This window comes from Dreissena polymorpha, chromosome 3 (genome assembly GCF_020536995.1).
Source record: "Dreissena polymorpha isolate Duluth1 chromosome 3, UMN_Dpol_1.0, whole genome shotgun sequence".
Classification (NCBI taxonomy): Eukaryota; Metazoa; Mollusca; class Bivalvia; order Myida; family Dreissenidae; genus Dreissena; species Dreissena polymorpha.
In genome coordinates, this window is record NC_068357.1 from 50,526,148 (window position 1) to 50,545,623 (window position 19,476).

Genomic DNA, 19,476 nt, shown 5'->3' on the forward strand with positions numbered 1-19,476 from the left:
GTCCACTATTATTTGACTACGCTTCTTTGTCAAGACTGTTAAGTCCGATGAATATCAAGTTTTATTTTATGCTTTCCGGTGATTTATAGAGAAATATCAGTGAAATAATACTGGTATTCCACTGTTTCAAACAGTGAAAAATAACTGGTTCTAAGGTCTATATTTAGGTCGCCGCCTATAAGGATGTTGTGAGAGTTTCTAAACTTAGAGATAATCTCAGCAAGTTCATCAATGACACTACAAAAGTCATCAGCACTTGAACTGTACCCCCGACATGGCATGTATACACACACAATGAGAGTTTTCATCTTGCATGCATTTCTGTCGCAGATTTCGACACATTGGATTCTTTCCGAACCTTCATGGAGGGGTTTGACGAAACTACTAATAGATTTGTCCCACAGTTTGGCCACTCCACCATATCCACGGGGTAATTGGATAGGCAATAAAGAATCATTAAAGTATGACCCTTTACCTGTGTAGTCTAGTTTATCGGATATTTCACCGAGGAGCGAAATTAGAATTTGGAAGAGCCAGTGTTCTTGTAGTAATATTATGTGACATTGTTTCGACATTTCTAAAATAGCTTGTGTGGATGCCTTCATATCTTTACAGTTAAACGAACCCACTCGCAGTAACATGTGGTCCTTGTTTGCTAAAAATTTAGGATGTTTGAGGCTGTTCGCCGAAAATTTCTGGTTGCATCAGCTGTAACCACTTCTGGCATGCCATGATTACCCCCCTTATCCAGACTTGGGCCTGCAGTGCTGTTACCAGACTGAAACATGCAATGGACGCTGTTTACCCGTTGGTCGCTTCCTGGTCTGGGGTGATGAGAGGCGTCGTCCGGTAGCGTACATCGAGCGATGTTCACCGGTTTGGCACTTCCAGGTACAGAGCGTGGGTGGCTATCGTCTGGCAGCTGACGTAAGACACTGCTTACCTGCTGTGCACATCCTGCTGAGGGCTGACAATGAGGGTGTTTACTAGGGGCGCTACTCTTTAATAATATTTTGAACTTAGTTTTTATAGATACACTATATACAGCAAAAATACCAAGAATTAGACAGATTTACTGTTTACTTTTTGAAATAAAAATAAAAATGCACCATGCATGATTCGTTTTTTCAGCAGTAAATCACCCAATTTAGCCATAACGTTGTTTTAATTTTAAAAATTGAAGTATGTGCATAAAAATTGCAATATATTTAACAATAAACAAAGCTAATAAGCTATATTAAATCAAATTACGTTAGAAAAGAAATAAAAATCGTCGCAAAAAGTATGCGTTGTCGGCAGGATTCAAACCTGCGCGGGAAGATCCCAAAACATATCTATTCTATCGCCTTAACCACTCGGCCACGAAACTTCACATTAGTATTTGCTTAAATTAGATTTCATAACTAAATAGGTAAAAAGCTCTTCAATCTTCAAAGAAATCGCGGGAAATCATTACGGGTGCGTTACCGTAACCCATTTATGCCTAGCGTCTAGAAAAAAGGCTTTGGCAAACAGCGTAGACCCAGATGAGACGCCGCATGATGCGGCGTCTCATCAGGGTCTGCGCTGTTTGTTTAAAGGAAGTTCTGTTAGAAATATTCTAAATATAGAAATAAATATACTAGTCGTCCCTTATTTTGGAAATAAATTGATCCAATTTAGAAGGATGGGAGAGTCCACTAGGCATAAATGGGTTAAAGGACGCATTACGAGATTAATAGCAGGCAACCCGGAACGACTCGCATTTAATATTTTCTTATGGGTTTTCGTCTGATAATTTGATTTCTTTGGTCTTTGATATAAAGATATGTTGAAATTTCGTAGGTACATATACATTTGGAGACATAAATTTGTTTGATCTTCAAATATTAAAGCGATCGCAAGCAATTACTTTTTTTCAAACCCCTTGGATACGAAGCTAGATAATTATATTATTATTGTCTGATGAGTGTTCGTCGGATAATTTGATTTTCTTGGTATTTTACAAACAGATTTTTGATAAAAAAAATTACAATGAAAGTCTTTTGATCGTTTAATTTTTAAGTCATTTCCCTTATCAACTTTATGATTGATGTGTTTGGTGTGAATATTACCGCAAACGACTTCAAAAATCTTCTTAAGCAATCATGCTTTGCTTTTGATGTTTGTAAATGTAGACAAATATGACGTAAGTAATGACATATTCTTGGTGAATAAATCTTACTTGCTATGAACTGTATTTGTTATCCTGTTTTATTAACGTTAATGATAATAACCTACATCGTGAATATAACAGCGCATATGTAAAAAAGCTTTCGAGTTGATATTGATCATTCATAATCAGCGAGGGAAAGACACCTCAATGCCAAGTATATTATATCATATAACTTTCACAAACAGGTTATATGATGAAGACAAAACATTGAACACAACACAACGCAAGTTAAATTAACATTTCTACCTAATATTACCTCTGTTAATTACGCGTTTAAATTAAAGTATATATTTATTTAAAATAAATATCTCACTGATGGCGTTTTTGTTTCTTACACGAAATCTTATGACATTTAAGCAAATCTAGACGCAGTAAAGCAGTGTGCATCTTTTATACTATTTGGATATTCTTAAATATACTAAATTACCAACAGAAGGCCTTGATGTCACATTTTATACGCGTAAATACGAACAGTGTTGTAACGTTAGAGCATACAATATGGGGCATGTGTGAATTATCTCGGAGAATAAAAAACCCTATTGTCACATTTTTTTACTCTTTACCCTGTATTTAAAAATTTTAACAATATATATTTTGAATCTGGTTCATGTGTGTTTCAAAACTAGTTCACGCGGTGAAATCTTGTGAAAAACTTGTAATCACTAGAGCCCACAATAAGAGCAGTATTCTGAGAAAACTGGACATAATGCCTTTGCGTAAAGTATCGTCCCAGATTAGCCTGTGCAGTCCGCAAAGGCTAATCAGGGACGACACTTTCCGCCTAAATTAAATTTGTGCTACGAAGAGACTAGATTTAAACGAAAAATGTCATGAAAGCGGAAAGTGTCTTCCCTGATAAGCGTTTGCGGACTGCACAGGCTAATCTGGGACGATTCTTTACGCACATGCATTAAGCACAATTTTCTCAGAACACGACACATATTTGCTAAATCCTGATGAATGATTATCTTGACAATATCTAGTTTAAATCTGCGTCCATTATTTTCAACAACTAAGTCACCAGATTTAATCCTGTAGACACATTTCTTATCACTATAGTGGCCGAATGAGACTTAATCTTGGTAAAACATGATAAGAATGTTTGTAATGAAAATATCTTCCCATAATCCGCATCTCGTAAGAAAAAAGGCCACCAGATAAAATATTAAATATCAATAGAACCTCGATAGAATGTTTATCTTGACAAAACTTAGGCTGAATTCGAATCAGGGTCATGTGTAAAACGTAGGTAATGAGGAAGAATCTTAGAACACCTTGTAACGACGCTAGAAACCATACAGTATGTATAACTCAATCTTGATAAATTGTGTCAGAATGTTCGTCTTGACAATACTTTGGATGAATTCGAATCAGTGTTATGTGCGTCCCAAATTGTGTCAGAATGTTCGTCTTGACAATACTTTGGATGAATTCGAATCAGTGTTATGTGCGTCCCAAATTGTGTCAGAATGTTCGTCTTGACAATACTTTGGATGAATTCGAATCAGTGTTATGTGCGTCCCAAATTGTGTCAGAATGTTCGTCTTGACAATACTTTGGATGAATTCGAATCAGTGTTATGTGCGTCCCAAATGTGTCAGAATGTTCGTCTTGACAATACTTTGGATGAATTCGAATCAGTGTTATGTGCGTCCCAAATTGTGTCAGAATGTTCGTCTTGACAATACTTTGGATGAATTCGAATCAGTGTTATGTGCGTCCCAAAACAAGGTAACACATCGTACAAATATTACAAAAAAAACTTGTTACGACTCTTGAAACCACCTGTCTGACTGTCTGTCTGTGTATACATTCCACAAATTATTTGTTTCTTGTGATAGATTAGCAATTTCAAATGTATGCATATATATGAAAGACGCTCTAGTTATAAGAAATACTATCCTCAATAATACTGTTTAATATATTTTACCACACCCTCGATAGAACTTACGTGTTCTTATTACATATTATGTTTATTTGTATTTATATTGACTTTGGATGTTATGTAATGTTATGTTATTATTCGCATTCACGTGACAGAATATTATTTGTATTTTTGAGTATGAAGATGATGTACTATTGTATAAGTCTGAGTAAACAGGGTCTGTCAGTCAAAAAAACACTAAATCTTCACGAAACTTGGTAAGAATATGTTAATCGCTACCAAAAGCTATACTCCACGCATCGGTTACCTCTCCACGTCTACTGGCGATAACCATTGTCATCACAATAAAATCCTTCATGATTTTATTTTTGTTGTTCAAGTATTATATTATTTAAGTAGCATAATTTTCTGTTATATTTCGAAAATAGTGTATCAGTTTAGGTTCATCATAAAAATAATAATTAACTAAATAAAAATAGTTTACATAACAACGGTAAAATTATCGTACCACATCGATTGGCTATCATCACGTGGTTGGTTATGACGGCAGAGATTTGATATTGAGCTATGTTTGGAACAAGTCAAAATCTCTGCGCGGAGGTTGAATCTTTACAATACCTACGCCGACTTCGAATCGGAGTCACCTGATCAGTTCAGAAAACAATTGGCACCACACTAGAGACCACATTGAAGACTAATCTTTATGGAACAGTGTCAGAGCGTTATTTTTATCAAGTACGAAGCCGTTTATTCAAACCATGGTCTCTACGTCAAGTTTCGAGAATAACCTCATTTATTTAAAATATAGGTGAAGGCTTCAGGTCAATCATGCACCTAGTGTTCAATTATCTTGATAGGACGGTGATGGAATAATGCGTATGCGTTATTTGAGCATAAGGTTATTGGATATAAAAGTGGTTGTTCCCGTTTATGTAAATTTTTGGCGAAGTTATGGGCCTTGGACTATACAATTTTCTCTGTATTAGCTGCTATGAGGCTTCAAAGCGCAGTATCGGGTATTGTGTTTAACAAACACCGGTCTTTTTTTAATTAATACATGTACGAAACTGCATAAGATTGTAATTAAAATACTCTTTTTGTGGTGAAATGTATTTCTATAAGATTTTTGTGGATAGCTGCCTACATATCGGCTGCATTCTACATTTGGTCAGCAATCATTGTATGTGTTTTCAAAATAAAGTCTTATAACGTATTTACGATGACCTCCCTGAAAGTTGCTAGATGAAATTTCTGTTTTATCATAAAATTATTATAAAATAATTTTATTGGTTATTTGTTTACTAATATTTTATTAGTATTCTTTTTTTAATTAATACATGTACGAAACTGCATAAGATTGTAATTAAAATACTCTTTTTGTGGTGAAATGTATTTCTATAAGATTTTTGTGGATAGCTGCCTACATATCGGCTGCATTCTACATTTGGTCAGCAATCATTTTATGTGTTTTCAAAATAAAGTCTTATAACGTATTTACGATGACCTCCCTGAAAGTTGCTAGATGAAATTTCTGTTTTATCATAAAATTATTATAAAAGAGTTGATGTTTCAAAACATAAACTCTTTTGTAATAATTTTATGATAAAATAGAAACTTTGTTGTCCAAAATAAATGGGGATTTTATAAGTATTTTTAGAATAAAAATGATTAAAAAAACTATTATGGATATTTGTACAAACTATACATTAAGAAAATACTCGTGAACACTCAGACCGGAAGTAAGAAGGAACATGGCATGTTTTTTTGATACGGTTTTGTACCCGATTGTACTGTCTTTATTAGTAGTTTTACATCAGTATTAAACGGTCACATGTTTTTTTTATCTGTCAATATTTGTTAGCCCTAGAAAAAACGTACAACTGCATCAGGTCCTTGAAAAGATATCTGAATACCGGCCCTCTTGGCAGGTAGAAAATAAGGTCCAATAGGGTTATGTAGCCAATAACAGAACCATTAATACACAAACCACGTTTCGTCATATTTTTCACTTTACCTCGAGTATTAATTGAACCAGTTTTCTAGCTTTTCCAAGTAGAATGAAATTTAACAAATTAAGCTCTGCTATAGTTTTGAGAAATGCACTTTGACATCCATTTTCCAAAGTACCGACATATATTTTTCAATACCAAAACTCTAGACCTCATGGCTGTACACAGAGGTCAGCAACCATGACATTTTTTTATTATAAAATTTGTGAAAACGAAGTGAGAAAGTCTTTTTTCCTTCTTCGGCGAAGGGGCCTTAAACCCCTTCACTCAAGAGAAATGTTGCTTCTCTGATAAGAATTTCTTTAAAATCAAAACCTTTTCCCAATTTCAAGTTTGAAATTTTAGCCCCTTTTTAATATTTTTTTAAAATACATTTTCGCCTAAAGTTTAAAGACTATGTCATTTTCCCAAATCAAGAAAAACGCAATACAAGTTAAAATAAACCAGAATGTTTGTTTTTTTCAAACACAATTTAAACTGGATATTTTTAATATTGATTTACCTAAAATTAAGGATATGCATTTTTTTTTCAAATTAATAAAAAAAAACATGTAAGTCAAATCAAACATTAATGTTTATAAATAATGTTTTGGAAAAATCAATTTACTAGTAAAAGAACCGAGGTTTTACACATGCACGAAGAATATAAAAACACAATTGTTATATCACACACAATATATATCATTATGAGTATACACGATTGTTGCAAAAAAGCAGATCAAAGCGAAACAAAATGCGCAATTACTACGACTTTTTTCCAATAGAAAAATAGAATACTAGAATATAATATTTCTAATATATTGTGTTATGTCATTATATTACTTCAAAATGTCAGAATGATAGACCCTGCATTTACATAACAAAATACCACAATCAATTACCTATAGGGGCTTGTTCCAAACCCAGAATCCGTATTCTGTTTATAATATATGCAATAATTTGAAATATCCAACAACCAAATCAATTGCAAACTGTATATTAATATCGAGTGATATACACTGTATCTTTTGAATTGGTAATTGAACATTTAAAAAAAGAACCATTATTATTATTAAAACCGTTTACATAAACGGTGGAGAGATCTTCGTGATCGTAGTTAAAGCGCAGTAAAAGCGTAGCACAGTCGGGATCTTATCAAGTACGTTCCTACAACACTCCCACCACGTTCTTACTAAGTTCCAACTACGATCTCTTTACGTTTCTGACGATCCTACGAAGACCGACAATGACCTTACGCCGTACCGGAACCGGATTTGACTGAATGGCTCAGCGCACATCAAATCCTTTACAATAAAAAGCTAAAGGGGTATAAAGAAACCCAAAGAAAGAATATCTCTGGAGGGAACAGGCTTATCTGCTTGGTAAAGACGCCGACATCATAAAAACCTGGTACATTCGAACAAGGTATGGGCGGCTGAAAAAAACGCGATCCGGTGCTCCAGATGAGGAACTAACAGAAAGGGACAGTTGTATCCTGCGTGAGTTAGGTTTCCTGCATCATTTAGGTAAAAAACGCACCGCTGTTAGTGTCAGTAGATAACCACACATTCATTTTAGGGTCGCAACTTTGTCATATATTTAAGTGTTGATGCATTTGGAACAGACAAACTTCCAAGCGAAAACTGACTGGATCCCGATCAGCAGTCAATTGATAATGATTCACGTTAAATATTAATCTGGCGTAATGGTAGAATTGGTTAAAAAGTCAAACTATATAATAGGACAACATGTTGTTTTCTATGTTAATATTCACTGCAGATGAAAATGTTTATAATGTATTAATTCGTACTTATTTTCGAAACAGATGACGGCGAAGTTGGTCCCAACAAACCCTGACTCTGCTGATGTCCAAGCTGATATCGCTGGTACAGGCGCTCTCTACATTGACGCCCTCGATGATTCCACTACAACGGTATCCACCTCGACAAGTGTATCTCCAACATCAACGTGTTCAAGAGCTTCCCGAACTCAAAACCGGTCCTCCGATGATGCAATCTTGGCAGACCTGGCAGATAGTCGGGAACAGCTTATTCACCTGCAGCGAGAGATGCTGGGTCGCATCAAGAATACACCTGAACCGAATGAGTGTGATGCCTTCATGGACTCGGTTAAGCAAGCCGTGGCAGGCATTAATAAGACTCTTTGGCGCCGCTTCCAGGCTGACGTACAACAACTGGTCAGCCGCTACACTGACATGCGGGAGCAGCAGCAACAACAGCTCCAGCGTAGACCTGGCCTTTCCTAAAACAAGGCAGTGATCCCTGTTCCATACAATGGCAGCCCAATCCATCGCAATGGCCATCCCAAGTCGTTAATTCAACGTCCGTGCGGGGATCTCAGGAACGTGCTTGGGTGCAACAGCAGCAGTTTCAGCAGCAACACAAGCAGACGTGTGCCCCTCCCGTTAGTAGACCGCCACAAGTGGGATCAAATACGGTGTTTGCAGGCCCTAGCTCACTTTTAGATATGGATGACGGACTAAAATGGACTCCAGCAGCAGTAAACGCTTATCAAAACCATACATATACAAAAGGGCATGAAAGGTCCAAAATCGCTCACCTGAGATAAAAAGAAATGACCTGTTCTTTGCAGCCCAAAATCTCAATGGAACAAATGCTCTTACCAAGTTTCATGAAGAATGAACAACAAATGGCCCCCCTGGTGGCCATGTTTTTCAACAGACTTGAACCATTTTTTATCTTTTCCAAGTTATCAGTGGGACAAATCTTCTGACAAAGTTTCATGAAGATCCGATAATAAATGTGGCCTCTACAGTGTTAACAAGGCAAATATTCATGACGCAAAACGGAAGACAGACAATTGACAAAAGGTGATCGCAAAAGTTTACCATGAGCAGAATTTATGCTCATAAAGAGTGTCACCATGTTTGAAGATGATATTATTAAAACTAATTGAGTAAACTAAATCTAGATATGATAACAATATTTGTACTCAGCAATTGTCACTCAGATTAAACTAAAAATGTGACTAAAAGTATTCACAATCTTTCACTATGAACAACTGGAGACATACAAAAAAATCTACCCCCTGACAGCCTTCTTTTTAAACACACCTAAACTATTTTCAGACTCACCTTGCAATTATATTTCCAATTAAAAAATCAATAAATCCGTTTTAAAACAAATCTTTGATGATCACACAAAAAAATCAGACCTCATCAATAAACTGTGTGCCTCAAAAAAAAAATCTTCTCTTATCTATAGTGCCACACATCAAAGAAAAAGCACAACAAGGTATCAAGTTGCAGATCTAACAAGAAATAACTTTAAAAAAGATATACGGCGTTGATTGTGGTTGCAGTTAATGAAAGGCAAAGACTTCAATGAATGAGATCAAAGATAGCAAATGTCTTTTTCTGTGCAGTTCTTAGCTGCAGCAAACGCAGTACGGGATGATACGCGGAGTTTTCGCGGCTTATTTTACATAATTACATATTGCTGGTCATAAACGTATAGATACAAAACAGAAAATCAAAAGAAGAATGGAAGTGATATTAAAACATATGAGTCAATCGGCCACACGCGAAGTATCCGTACACATTTTAAATATTTATACGCGCGTTCTTCGAACAAACCTGTTTTAGTGGTTTGTCTGGCGTTGCTATTTGATTCGATTATTAACAGTATCGAGAATCATTGCGCTCATGCTTAATTCATTAGTCAATATGATGGCATAATTCTTGTTAAATTAATTAAAAATAATATTTATCATGGTATTGTTGTAAAACACATTAAGAATCTATTATTGACATACCATATGATATCGCTGGATATCTTCATTTAACATCTGTCTGGTCTTAAGAAAATTCCAGTTCACCTAGTTCACGCTATAGCGTCTTTATTATGTAACGATTATTTTCCTGGCCGCGAACTCCGATCAGCACATAGGGTAGAGACGCAGCGATGACCTGTATGTAAACTCTGACATTCACACACAGTGGCCGCAAATTGACCCGATATACCTTGCGAGTTGAAATGCAATGCATTAAAGTGAGTCTTCGCTTCCACTGCTCTCTATACTTTAACATGTTAACATGTTAACATGTTGACAGGAATATGGAAGTTAGTACTAACTATGAGAACATAGCCTTTAAGTGCAAAAGTTCTCCCGCTGAAAATCTTCTGAAAATAAAAGGTGGACGCACAAACTGTATTGATGTCGAGATTGAGTGTAAAACTGATCTATCTATTAAGCCTTTTCATTAGAAATAAAAAAAATTCATGCTGAACACGCAGTAAAACAGTGTTACAAAGACGCGGGCATGTTTCCAATGTTCTGGTCGTATTCTCAAATCAGCCAATGCAGTCAATGAAGTGTATTCATCTGTACTTGGCCGCGGGACATTTTATTTGAATTCTATTGGACGCTAACAAAGGTCAGGCTAAGGTGAAAAGCTGGCGTATACAGCTAACGCCGAAAAATAGAACAACAAGGTGCACTCAAAGATGTGTATTGATTTGTGCTCAGGCAGCTGATAACGGTCAGTTGGAGTAATTAAGTGTGCATTCATGATTGGAATTCAAACAATGCAAGCTATAAACACTTTTTTTCTTCCTTAAGTAATTTTCTGCGAAATAAATATTAATGCATAAAACTTCGAGAATATTTAACTAGAGTGTAAACAAGGATTTATTATAGCCATATAAGGAAAATTGCAACGCGCCCAGGTGGCCATGTTTTTCAACCAACCCAAACCATTTTCGAACTCGTCCAAGATATAGTAAGAATGAATCTTCTGACAAGTTTCATGAAGATCGAACAATAAATGTGGCCGCTAGAGTGTTAACAAGGTTTTACTAAAGCCATATATAGCCATATAAGGAAAAATGCCCCAAGTTTCATGATGATCGGATAATAAATGTGGCCTCTAGAGTGTAAACAAGGTTTTACTAACCATATAAGGAAAACTACCCCGCCCCTGGTGGCCATGTTTTACAAGCAACTGGAACCATTTTCAAACTCGTCCAAGATAATGGGGACAAATCTTCTGTCCACTTTCATGATTAACGGACAATTAATATGGCCTCTAGAGTGTTAACAAGGTTTTACTATGCCATATAAGGAAAAATGTCACGCCCCGTGGGGCCGTGTATTTCAACCAACCGGAACCATTTTCGAACTTGTTCGAGATAACAATGATACAAATCTTCTGACCAAGTTTCATGATAATCAGACAATACATGTGGCTTCTAGAGTGTTATCAAGGTTTTACTATAGCCATATAAAGAAAAATGCCCCGCCCCCTGGCGGCCATGTTTTTCAACAAACCGGAACCATTTTCCAACTCCTCCAAGATAATATTGGGACAAATCTTCTGACCAATTTTCATGAAGATCGGAAATAAATGCGGCCTCTATAATGTTAACAAGGTTTTACTATAGCCATTTATAACCATTAAAAGAAAATACCCCGCCCCCTAGCAGCCATGTTTTTCAAGCAACCGTGACCATTTTCAAACTCGTCCAAGATATCATAGAGACAAATCTTCTGACCAAATTTGATGAAGATCGGACAATAAATGTGGCCTCTATTGTGTTAACAACAACAACAACAACATTTATTTCGGCAATTAAGCTACAACTAAGCTTCTAGCCTACAATTTGATAAAGCAAATGGTAATTCTTCAGGTAAAGATTGCTGTGATTGTTAGTTGAATACAGAGGAAGAAAGATATTAGTATTACAGGTCAAAGGTCGTGAATGAAATGTTAGTGCTTGATGGTCATTGAATATTTATTTGTAAACATAAACATACTATACCGAAATGGCTTATTGGTATAATGAGAAAACTATTTAGAATATATAAATATAACAGTATTACAACAGTGCATGCTTTTGGCATATTGAGAAAACTATTTTTACTATAAAGATAGTAAAACCAATATTTCACATACACAACATAGTATAAAATGGTACATGTTATCAATGAAAGAAGTTGAATAATGTACATATATATATATATATATATATATTAAAATAGTAAAACTAGTATTTCACATACACACTCAACAAATAAAATGATGTATGTTATCGATGAGAAAAGTTGAATAATATACATATATACAGACAATTAGTTAAGTCAATTAGTAATTCAATTTTCCTTAACGTTTGAAACAATGATGATTATTTTTGTCCGAAAGTTCAATGCTTACGAGTTCTTCTCTTAGTCTACTTGCATCGTAAATATATTTTGCAATTTGAAGTAGTTCATTTTATTTGTAGTTGACATGAACGCCTTAAATTTGGTTAATGTTGGCCATCTGCAGTAATATGATATGAAGTATTTTCTTCTTAGATGTGAGTATAGTGGGCATGTTAACATGAAATGATATTCGTTTTCTATTAAATTTGTACAACATATTTTGCATTTTCGTTCTGCTCTCTCTATATTATAGTAACGTCCTTGTTCAATTTCTAGATTATACGATGATAGCCTGAATTTACTTAGTGCTATTCTATATTTATTTTGTTTGATTATGTGTAAATACGGTTCAAATTCAAATTTGGTTTTAAACATACAATATGTGCTAAGTCTGCCAGATTGATTAGTGTTACTTAACAAATTTTGTTTAAATTGATCTAATATTCTAATTTCTATGCTCTCTAATGATATAGTAATACTTTCTTGATTAATCCATAAATTTGCTAACCCTAATTGTTCTAACATTTCTTTTATTTGTGACGCCCAATTGTTTTTGTTATAATTGATTCCGTTATCGGCGTCGTTTTTCAATAGGAGATAAACTTGTTTAAGAATACTGTTTTCGTTTAATTTTAAGATTTTTATCCAATATCGGAACATTCAAATCTTCCGTTTTTGGGGGTAATTTCATTTAATGAAACTTTTCAAAACATTCCATTCAAGTTCTGATAAAAGTGCACCAGACAAAAAAACTCTTTATATAAATTTTTAATTATATCCTTACATCTGGCATTGCCTTGAAGAGGCAACCATCTTGCACATGTAACTCGGAGAATGTCATCATCACATATGTTGATTAATTTACCGTAGGAATAAAACGCATTTCAAATGTAAACTTAGTTGAAAACATTTATGAAATTATGTGGAAGGATAACTCATACCTCAGTCGCAAAAAGAGACTGATAACTGTCTGATCAGCGGACACCCGGTCATTTTGTAAGATGGTGCAACATCCGGATTGATTTTAACTCTTTTAAAATTTTACCCGACGTCGGGCCAAAGAAGGAATCGAGTTTAGATCTAAAATAAAGATTGGTCAAGATCAACGCCAAGTTATCGCCCGCGTCTGATTCATTGTACGTGAATCGGCAAAAATCAAGGTATTTTCCAGGGACATATACATTGGCCTGCCTCCGTCTGATTGCCGGATGGCCTCCGCACCATGACTGACTGATGTCGGACGGAGCACGTCATGATACACGTACAAAGAATCCGAAGTCGGGCAATCCCTGTGCGATAACCTGCGTTGATCGTCAGATTTTTTTTTCTTCTTTTTACTCCATTCCTTCCTGGGGGGCGTCTAAACCAAATTGTTTGTATAGTAGGTAGAGAGGTTAGTTAGTTAGTTACAACTAGATAGACGCCACCACAGACACTCCTACTGGGGTTAATAGAAGTCAAGCTAATATTCATGAGAATGGAGCAAAACTATGCGCCTAATTGCGGTAAATAACCTGGGTTCAGAATAATCAACATTCTCAATTTTTGAGCTCAACCCAGAAGATGAGATTTGAGTTTCAACTCAGCTGAGTATTGAGAATGTCAGTCAGCGCACAACAAATCTCAAATCTCAGCATATTCCTCCTTATACTCCGGTTTGTGTCAGACCAAAAACTCAAACAACTTCTTTGAACACGAAATAGAGCATGATGATCAAACTCATTTAAACAATAGGGCCTGAAAGGCCCAGAGTCGCTCACATGAGATTCAAAGGAACTGACCTGTTCTGTGCAGTCCAAGATGTCATTAGAGCAAACGTTCTAACCAACTTTCATGAATAGTGAACACCCTTGCGGCCATGTTTTTCAACATTCCGGAACCATTTTTGTACACATCCAACGTGTCATATTCTGACCAAGTCTCATGAAGATTGGACAAAAATGGGAGTGTAAACAAGGTTTTTCTATAGCTATACATGTATAAGGAAAAATGCCACGCCCCCTTGGCAGCCATGTTTTTCAACCAACCGGAAACATTTTGGAACTCATCCAAAATATCATTAGGACGAATCTTCAGACCATGTTTCATGAAGATCGGACAATAAATGTTGCCTCTAGAGTGTTAACAAGGTTTTACTATAGCCATATAAAGAAAAATGCCCCGCCCCTTGACAGCCATGTTTTTCAAGCAAACGTAACCATTTTCGAATTCGTCCAAGATATCATTGAGACCAACCTTCTGACCAAATTGAAGATTGGTCAATAAATGTGGCCTCTAGATTGTTAACAAGGCAAATGTTGACGCCGCACGACGGACGACGGACAAAAGGCAATCACAAAAGCTCACCATGAGCACATTGTGTTCAGGTGAGCTAAAAATGCATAGACACACGCAGTTCTAGCGATATCATTTTATTTTTGCAGCAGTCAAACTTCTTAAAACTATTTTGAAGTCGTGTCAGACATGCACTTAATTAACAATAGTAGTTCATTTTGTTTTTAAAATCAGAGCAGTTAGATTTTTTGATGCACGCTGTTATATGTACAATTTTTGGCAAACTCTTTAGTTCAAAATTTGTATTTATAAAGGCAATACTTGTACTTGTGGAAACTTGATTGTATTACTGTTTGGTAAAATTTAAATGGTATGTCTGTCTGTGTGTCTTGTCTTCTTTTTATGCCCCCCTTCGAAGAAGAGGGGTGTATTGCTTTGCACATGTCGGTCGGTCTGTCGGTCTGTCGGTCCACCAGGTGGTTTCCGGATGATAACTCAAGAACGCTTGGGCCTAGGATCATGAAACTTCATAGGTAGATTGATCATGACTCGCAGATGACCCCTATTGATTTTGAGGTCACTAGGTCAAAGGTAAAGGTCACGGTGACCCGGAATAGTAAAATGGTTTCCGGATGATAACTCAAGAACGCATACGCCTAGGATCATGAAACTTCATAGGTAGATTGATCATGACTCGCAGATGACCCCTCTTTATTTTGATGTCACTAGGTCAAAGGTCAAGGTCACGGTGACCCGAAATAGTAAAATGGTTTCCGGATGATAACTCAAGAACGCATACGCCAAGGATCATGAAACTTCATCATTAGATAGATCATGAATTGCAGATGACCCCTATTGATTTTGAGGTCACTAGGTCAAAGGTCAAGGTCACGGTGACCCTAAATAGTAAAATGATTTTCGTATGATAACTCAAGAACGCATATTCCTAGGATCATGAAACTTCATAGGTAGATTGATCATGACTCGCAGATGACCCCTTTTGATTTTGAGGTCATTAGGTCAAAGGTCAAGGTCACGTTCACCCGAAATAGTAAAATGGTTTTCGGATGATAACACAAGAACGCATACGCCTAGGATCATGAAACTTCATCGGTAGATTGATCATGACTCGCAGATGAGCCCTATTCATTTTGAGGTCACTAGGTCAAAGGTCAAGGTCACGGTGACCCGAAATAGTTTTATGGTTTCCGGATGATAACTTAAGAACGCTTTTGCCTAGGATCATGACACTTCATAGGTACATTGATCATGACTCGCAGATGACCCCTATTGATTTTCAGGTCACTAGGGCAAAGGTCAAGGTCACAGTGACAAAAAACGTATTCACACAATGGCTGCCACTACAACGGACAGCCCATATGGGGGGCATGCATGTTTTACAAACAGTCCTTGTTTTTTTATATTTGTGTATGTTTTAAGAATGAGAGTTTTGGTTCTTGTAATAAATAATCTTAACGTATTTTTTTTATACAAAAAGACTTATCATTTGTACCATCAGCCTTGTTATCAAAGAACTTTAAACGCATTTAACGGGTTTAAACCTTTATTTGCAATGCGATAATGTTACAATATTTGTGTCATATATTTCTGTTTTATACACAAAGTATAAGAACCAATTGCTTGTTTTAAGTATACTAGTATTATTTATTACTCCATATACTTAGGCACGTTGATCTGCCTGTAATCTTTCTGCGGCTACATTTCTTCGATGTTTCCATACCTTTACCGTATTTTAATTGGGTACTCTTTTACTAAATTGCTCACAATTGGAGTGTAACTCATAATTTTGGAAATAAAACATAATTCAAATACATACTTTTCATGTTCTATTGTATATAACAGTATATAAAACTATATATATACACAAGTCAAATGCGGTTTAGATGGCTTCTTTTGTATATTACATTGCATAAACACGTAAATTCCTTTTGCAAAAACATAAATACTAGAACTGTACTTTAGTTCACAAATAACTGCAGAGATTGTTCACAATCTTAACTTAATCCAAAAAAATGCAGCTTGAAAAAACATATTCAAACAATCACTACAAACAGTTATTGTAAAACGTTACTCCAAACATATGTTTATTCGTAATTACTTGATTATACCGCACATATACTGCTTAAAATGACCAACACTGTACATAATAACACATACTAGTGGGGAATCATTCTTTCCTGACATGTTACCGATCCTTCCAGGCTGTTTAAATAGAGCTTAAGAAGTTCCCTTTGTCTCTTCCCAGCGATGCTGTCCCTGTTTGGTCCTCCTGGCATCTGTACCTCTTGCATGTTAGCTTCTTGTCTCCATGCACCGGGCTCCGGATTGTGATCATCATCCTCCTGGTCAAGTTGGGCATTTTGTAAACTGGGTAGCGCAATCTCATGAGGTTATGAATGCTAAACACAACACTCTATGATGTCTTGTATCACTGCTGGGAATTGCTGCAGGATTATGAGCAATACCTGCCATCTTTGTGCCAAAATACCAAAAGCATTTTCAATCACACGGCGACCCCTTGATATTTTGTAGCTTGTGATTACGTGCTGTCTGGTTAGACCTCTTTGCTGATAAGATTTCATAAAATATGTCCTCAACCCAAATGCATCATCTACCAGAATAAAGTAGGGCATCGGCTCGTTGTCATGAGGAAGTAGGTCGGAGGCTGGAAATCCAATTGCTCTGTCTTCGATGCACTGTTTCAGCTCAGATTCGTTAAAGACACATAACATATTATAGACACTTTTAAGCAAGAAACTATGTCCAAAATAGAACATAGCTCTATGTTAAATCTATACAAGTCTAGATATTTTGTCTTAAAATAATCGTTCATTTATCAGTAATCAAGCTTAGATTAAACGGACTTCCTCTAAATATACAAATAGGCCGTTATAAACGAATTCCTAGAGATGAAAGGTATTGTACCTTTTGCAATTCTAAAGATATCGAGGATAAGTAACATTTTGTCATTATATGCAATTGTTATACTGTATTAAATTAGAAAAAAGTACATTAAACAGAATACTATGTTAAACCTTCTGCATTTAAATTTACACAACTTTTTCCTAATGTAATAAGACCGATTTAAGTAATCTTCGTATGTTTGTTAAGGACGCTCCAAACTACAAAAATTCACTAAATTTTGTTAATAACTGAAACACAATTCATCTTCGAATAACTTCTCGTTAATGTATTGTTTAACAAATAAGTTCGTATAACTCTTTCACTTAATGATATGCCATGTTGTTTTATGTATTATACATGTATATGTATCGGAGACGATGTACTTGAACAAGTCTTAAATAAAATAATAAAATGTTCTGTTCTGTTCTGTAAAAAAGTTGAGCATCAGACATAGAAACAAGACCTCCGCAGTACATCCATAGAAATGTGTAATCAGCATATGCCAGTGCAAGTAGCACTACGGGAAAGAAGTGCTTGTAATTGTGGTAAAGCGAGCCACTGTTCGGGGGACGTCTGCTATGAGAGACCATTCATCTGGAGTTGTAGGACATTTTATCACTTCATCTTTAAATTCCTCACAGATAGCCTGGCAAACCTAAGGAATGAGACACGCTATCGTATTCTTAGCCACTTTGAAGTTATACATTAGACAAGGAAACTTATCTCCTGAAGCGAGATGTCTGATAGTAATGGTAAGTTTGACACCTGGTTCTAGCGCTTTCCTCCAGTCTGTATCTTTCTTCTGAATCCTAGGGCGTCGGCGCAGCTCATCGAACATCACTGGTTCCATCCTCAAAAAGTTAAAGAAGGAATTGGTGTCTTCCATTCAGAGTGCTCGCAGGAGTGTGTCGTACTGTCCAAACTGGAGCCTCCTATCTGCAGATAGCCATGGTCATACCCAGTATCTTCCAGGCCTTCTTCTGCGCCTCCGCCTGTTAACTATATGTGCAATTTCAAGTTCAACTAACATTTGTTCTTGCTGAAGTAAAGCCAGATCAGCATTAGTACGTCCGTTCATGTTTGAAGTTTGGAAAGAAGTGAAAAATATGTTTTAAACCAAAGATATATATATATATATATATATCATCATCACCAAAATCGTACTAGAAGCGTAATTCAATCGTAATATGATCGGAAACATGTTAGTGATATCGTTGTAGGGTCATATAGGTCTGCGTAGCGTCCTTGTATGATCTAGAATGTCGCGGCAGTCAACGGTCTGCGTAACATCGTAGCAGAAGCGTGTTGGAAGCGCGTTTAACATTGGGGCATCGTAGTACGGTGGAAATGAAGACCATTATTTGCAAAATTTCTCGATTTAGGCTCGGATCGGCCTCGATCCGCCCCGATCCAAACCTTTTTCCAGATCGTGGCTTGATCGGGATGATCGTGGTAAAGTCGCAGCTCTGTGAAAACGGGGGTCTAGATGGTTCTAAATAATATTGAGGCAACTACTGAAAATTGCCCTGAGTTTTAACGCTATTGAAGATTGACCCTGCATCTGATTTCAGAGCAATTTACTTCATTATAATTACTTTAAAAGTAAGCAGGTAGAATAATATTAATCATTTACAATTATTTTATCCATTTATTGCGGAATGTGCGCTATTGGCTTTCCGATGGAAAATACAAGTTGCTCCTTAGCAAAAATCGGCAAAACAACGCCATTTTGGATGTCAGCTCCAACTAACCTTAACACAGTCAACACTCGTATACCCGTGACCCCCCGATAAACCAGTTGAGCCAAATGCTTGTTTTCGGAGGGCGTATATACTTGTTTTACAGCGTCTGAAGAGGGTAGGAGCAGAGGAGCTACGAAGGTGGCAGCCGCAGAGGGCGGACGGAGTAGACAAGGACTATGAGGGGGTAACTTAATTAAGTTATGTTAATGTCATAAGACGGCGGTAATTAGTACGCTCAACATGCTGGGGAAACCGTCCTGGGTATCGAGTCAACAGTTTTTAAAG

The 19,476-nt window shown here is 36.3% G+C and overlaps 2 protein-coding genes across 2 annotated transcripts in view; both read left to right on the plus strand.

The window, feature by feature from the left end:
- LOC127872218 (palmitoyltransferase ZDHHC1-like) overlaps nt 1–990 on the plus strand; it is a 39,353-nt gene extending 38,363 nt beyond the window's left edge. The window contains exon 5 of the mRNA XM_052415547.1: nt 752–990. Coding sequence (XP_052271507.1) covers nt 752–990 — 239 coding nt within the window. The remainder of the gene's footprint in view (nt 1–751) is intronic.
- Nucleotides 1–15,336, plus strand: part of LOC127874089 (zinc finger SWIM domain-containing protein 6-like) — a 358,176-nt gene extending 342,840 nt beyond the window's left edge. Inside the window, exon 18 of the transcript XR_008046623.1 lies at nt 15,254–15,336. The gene's annotated coding sequence lies outside the window, so the exon portion shown is untranslated. The remainder of the gene's footprint in view (nt 1–15,253) is intronic.
- The last annotated feature ends 4,140 nt before the right edge of the window (nt 15,337–19,476 follow it).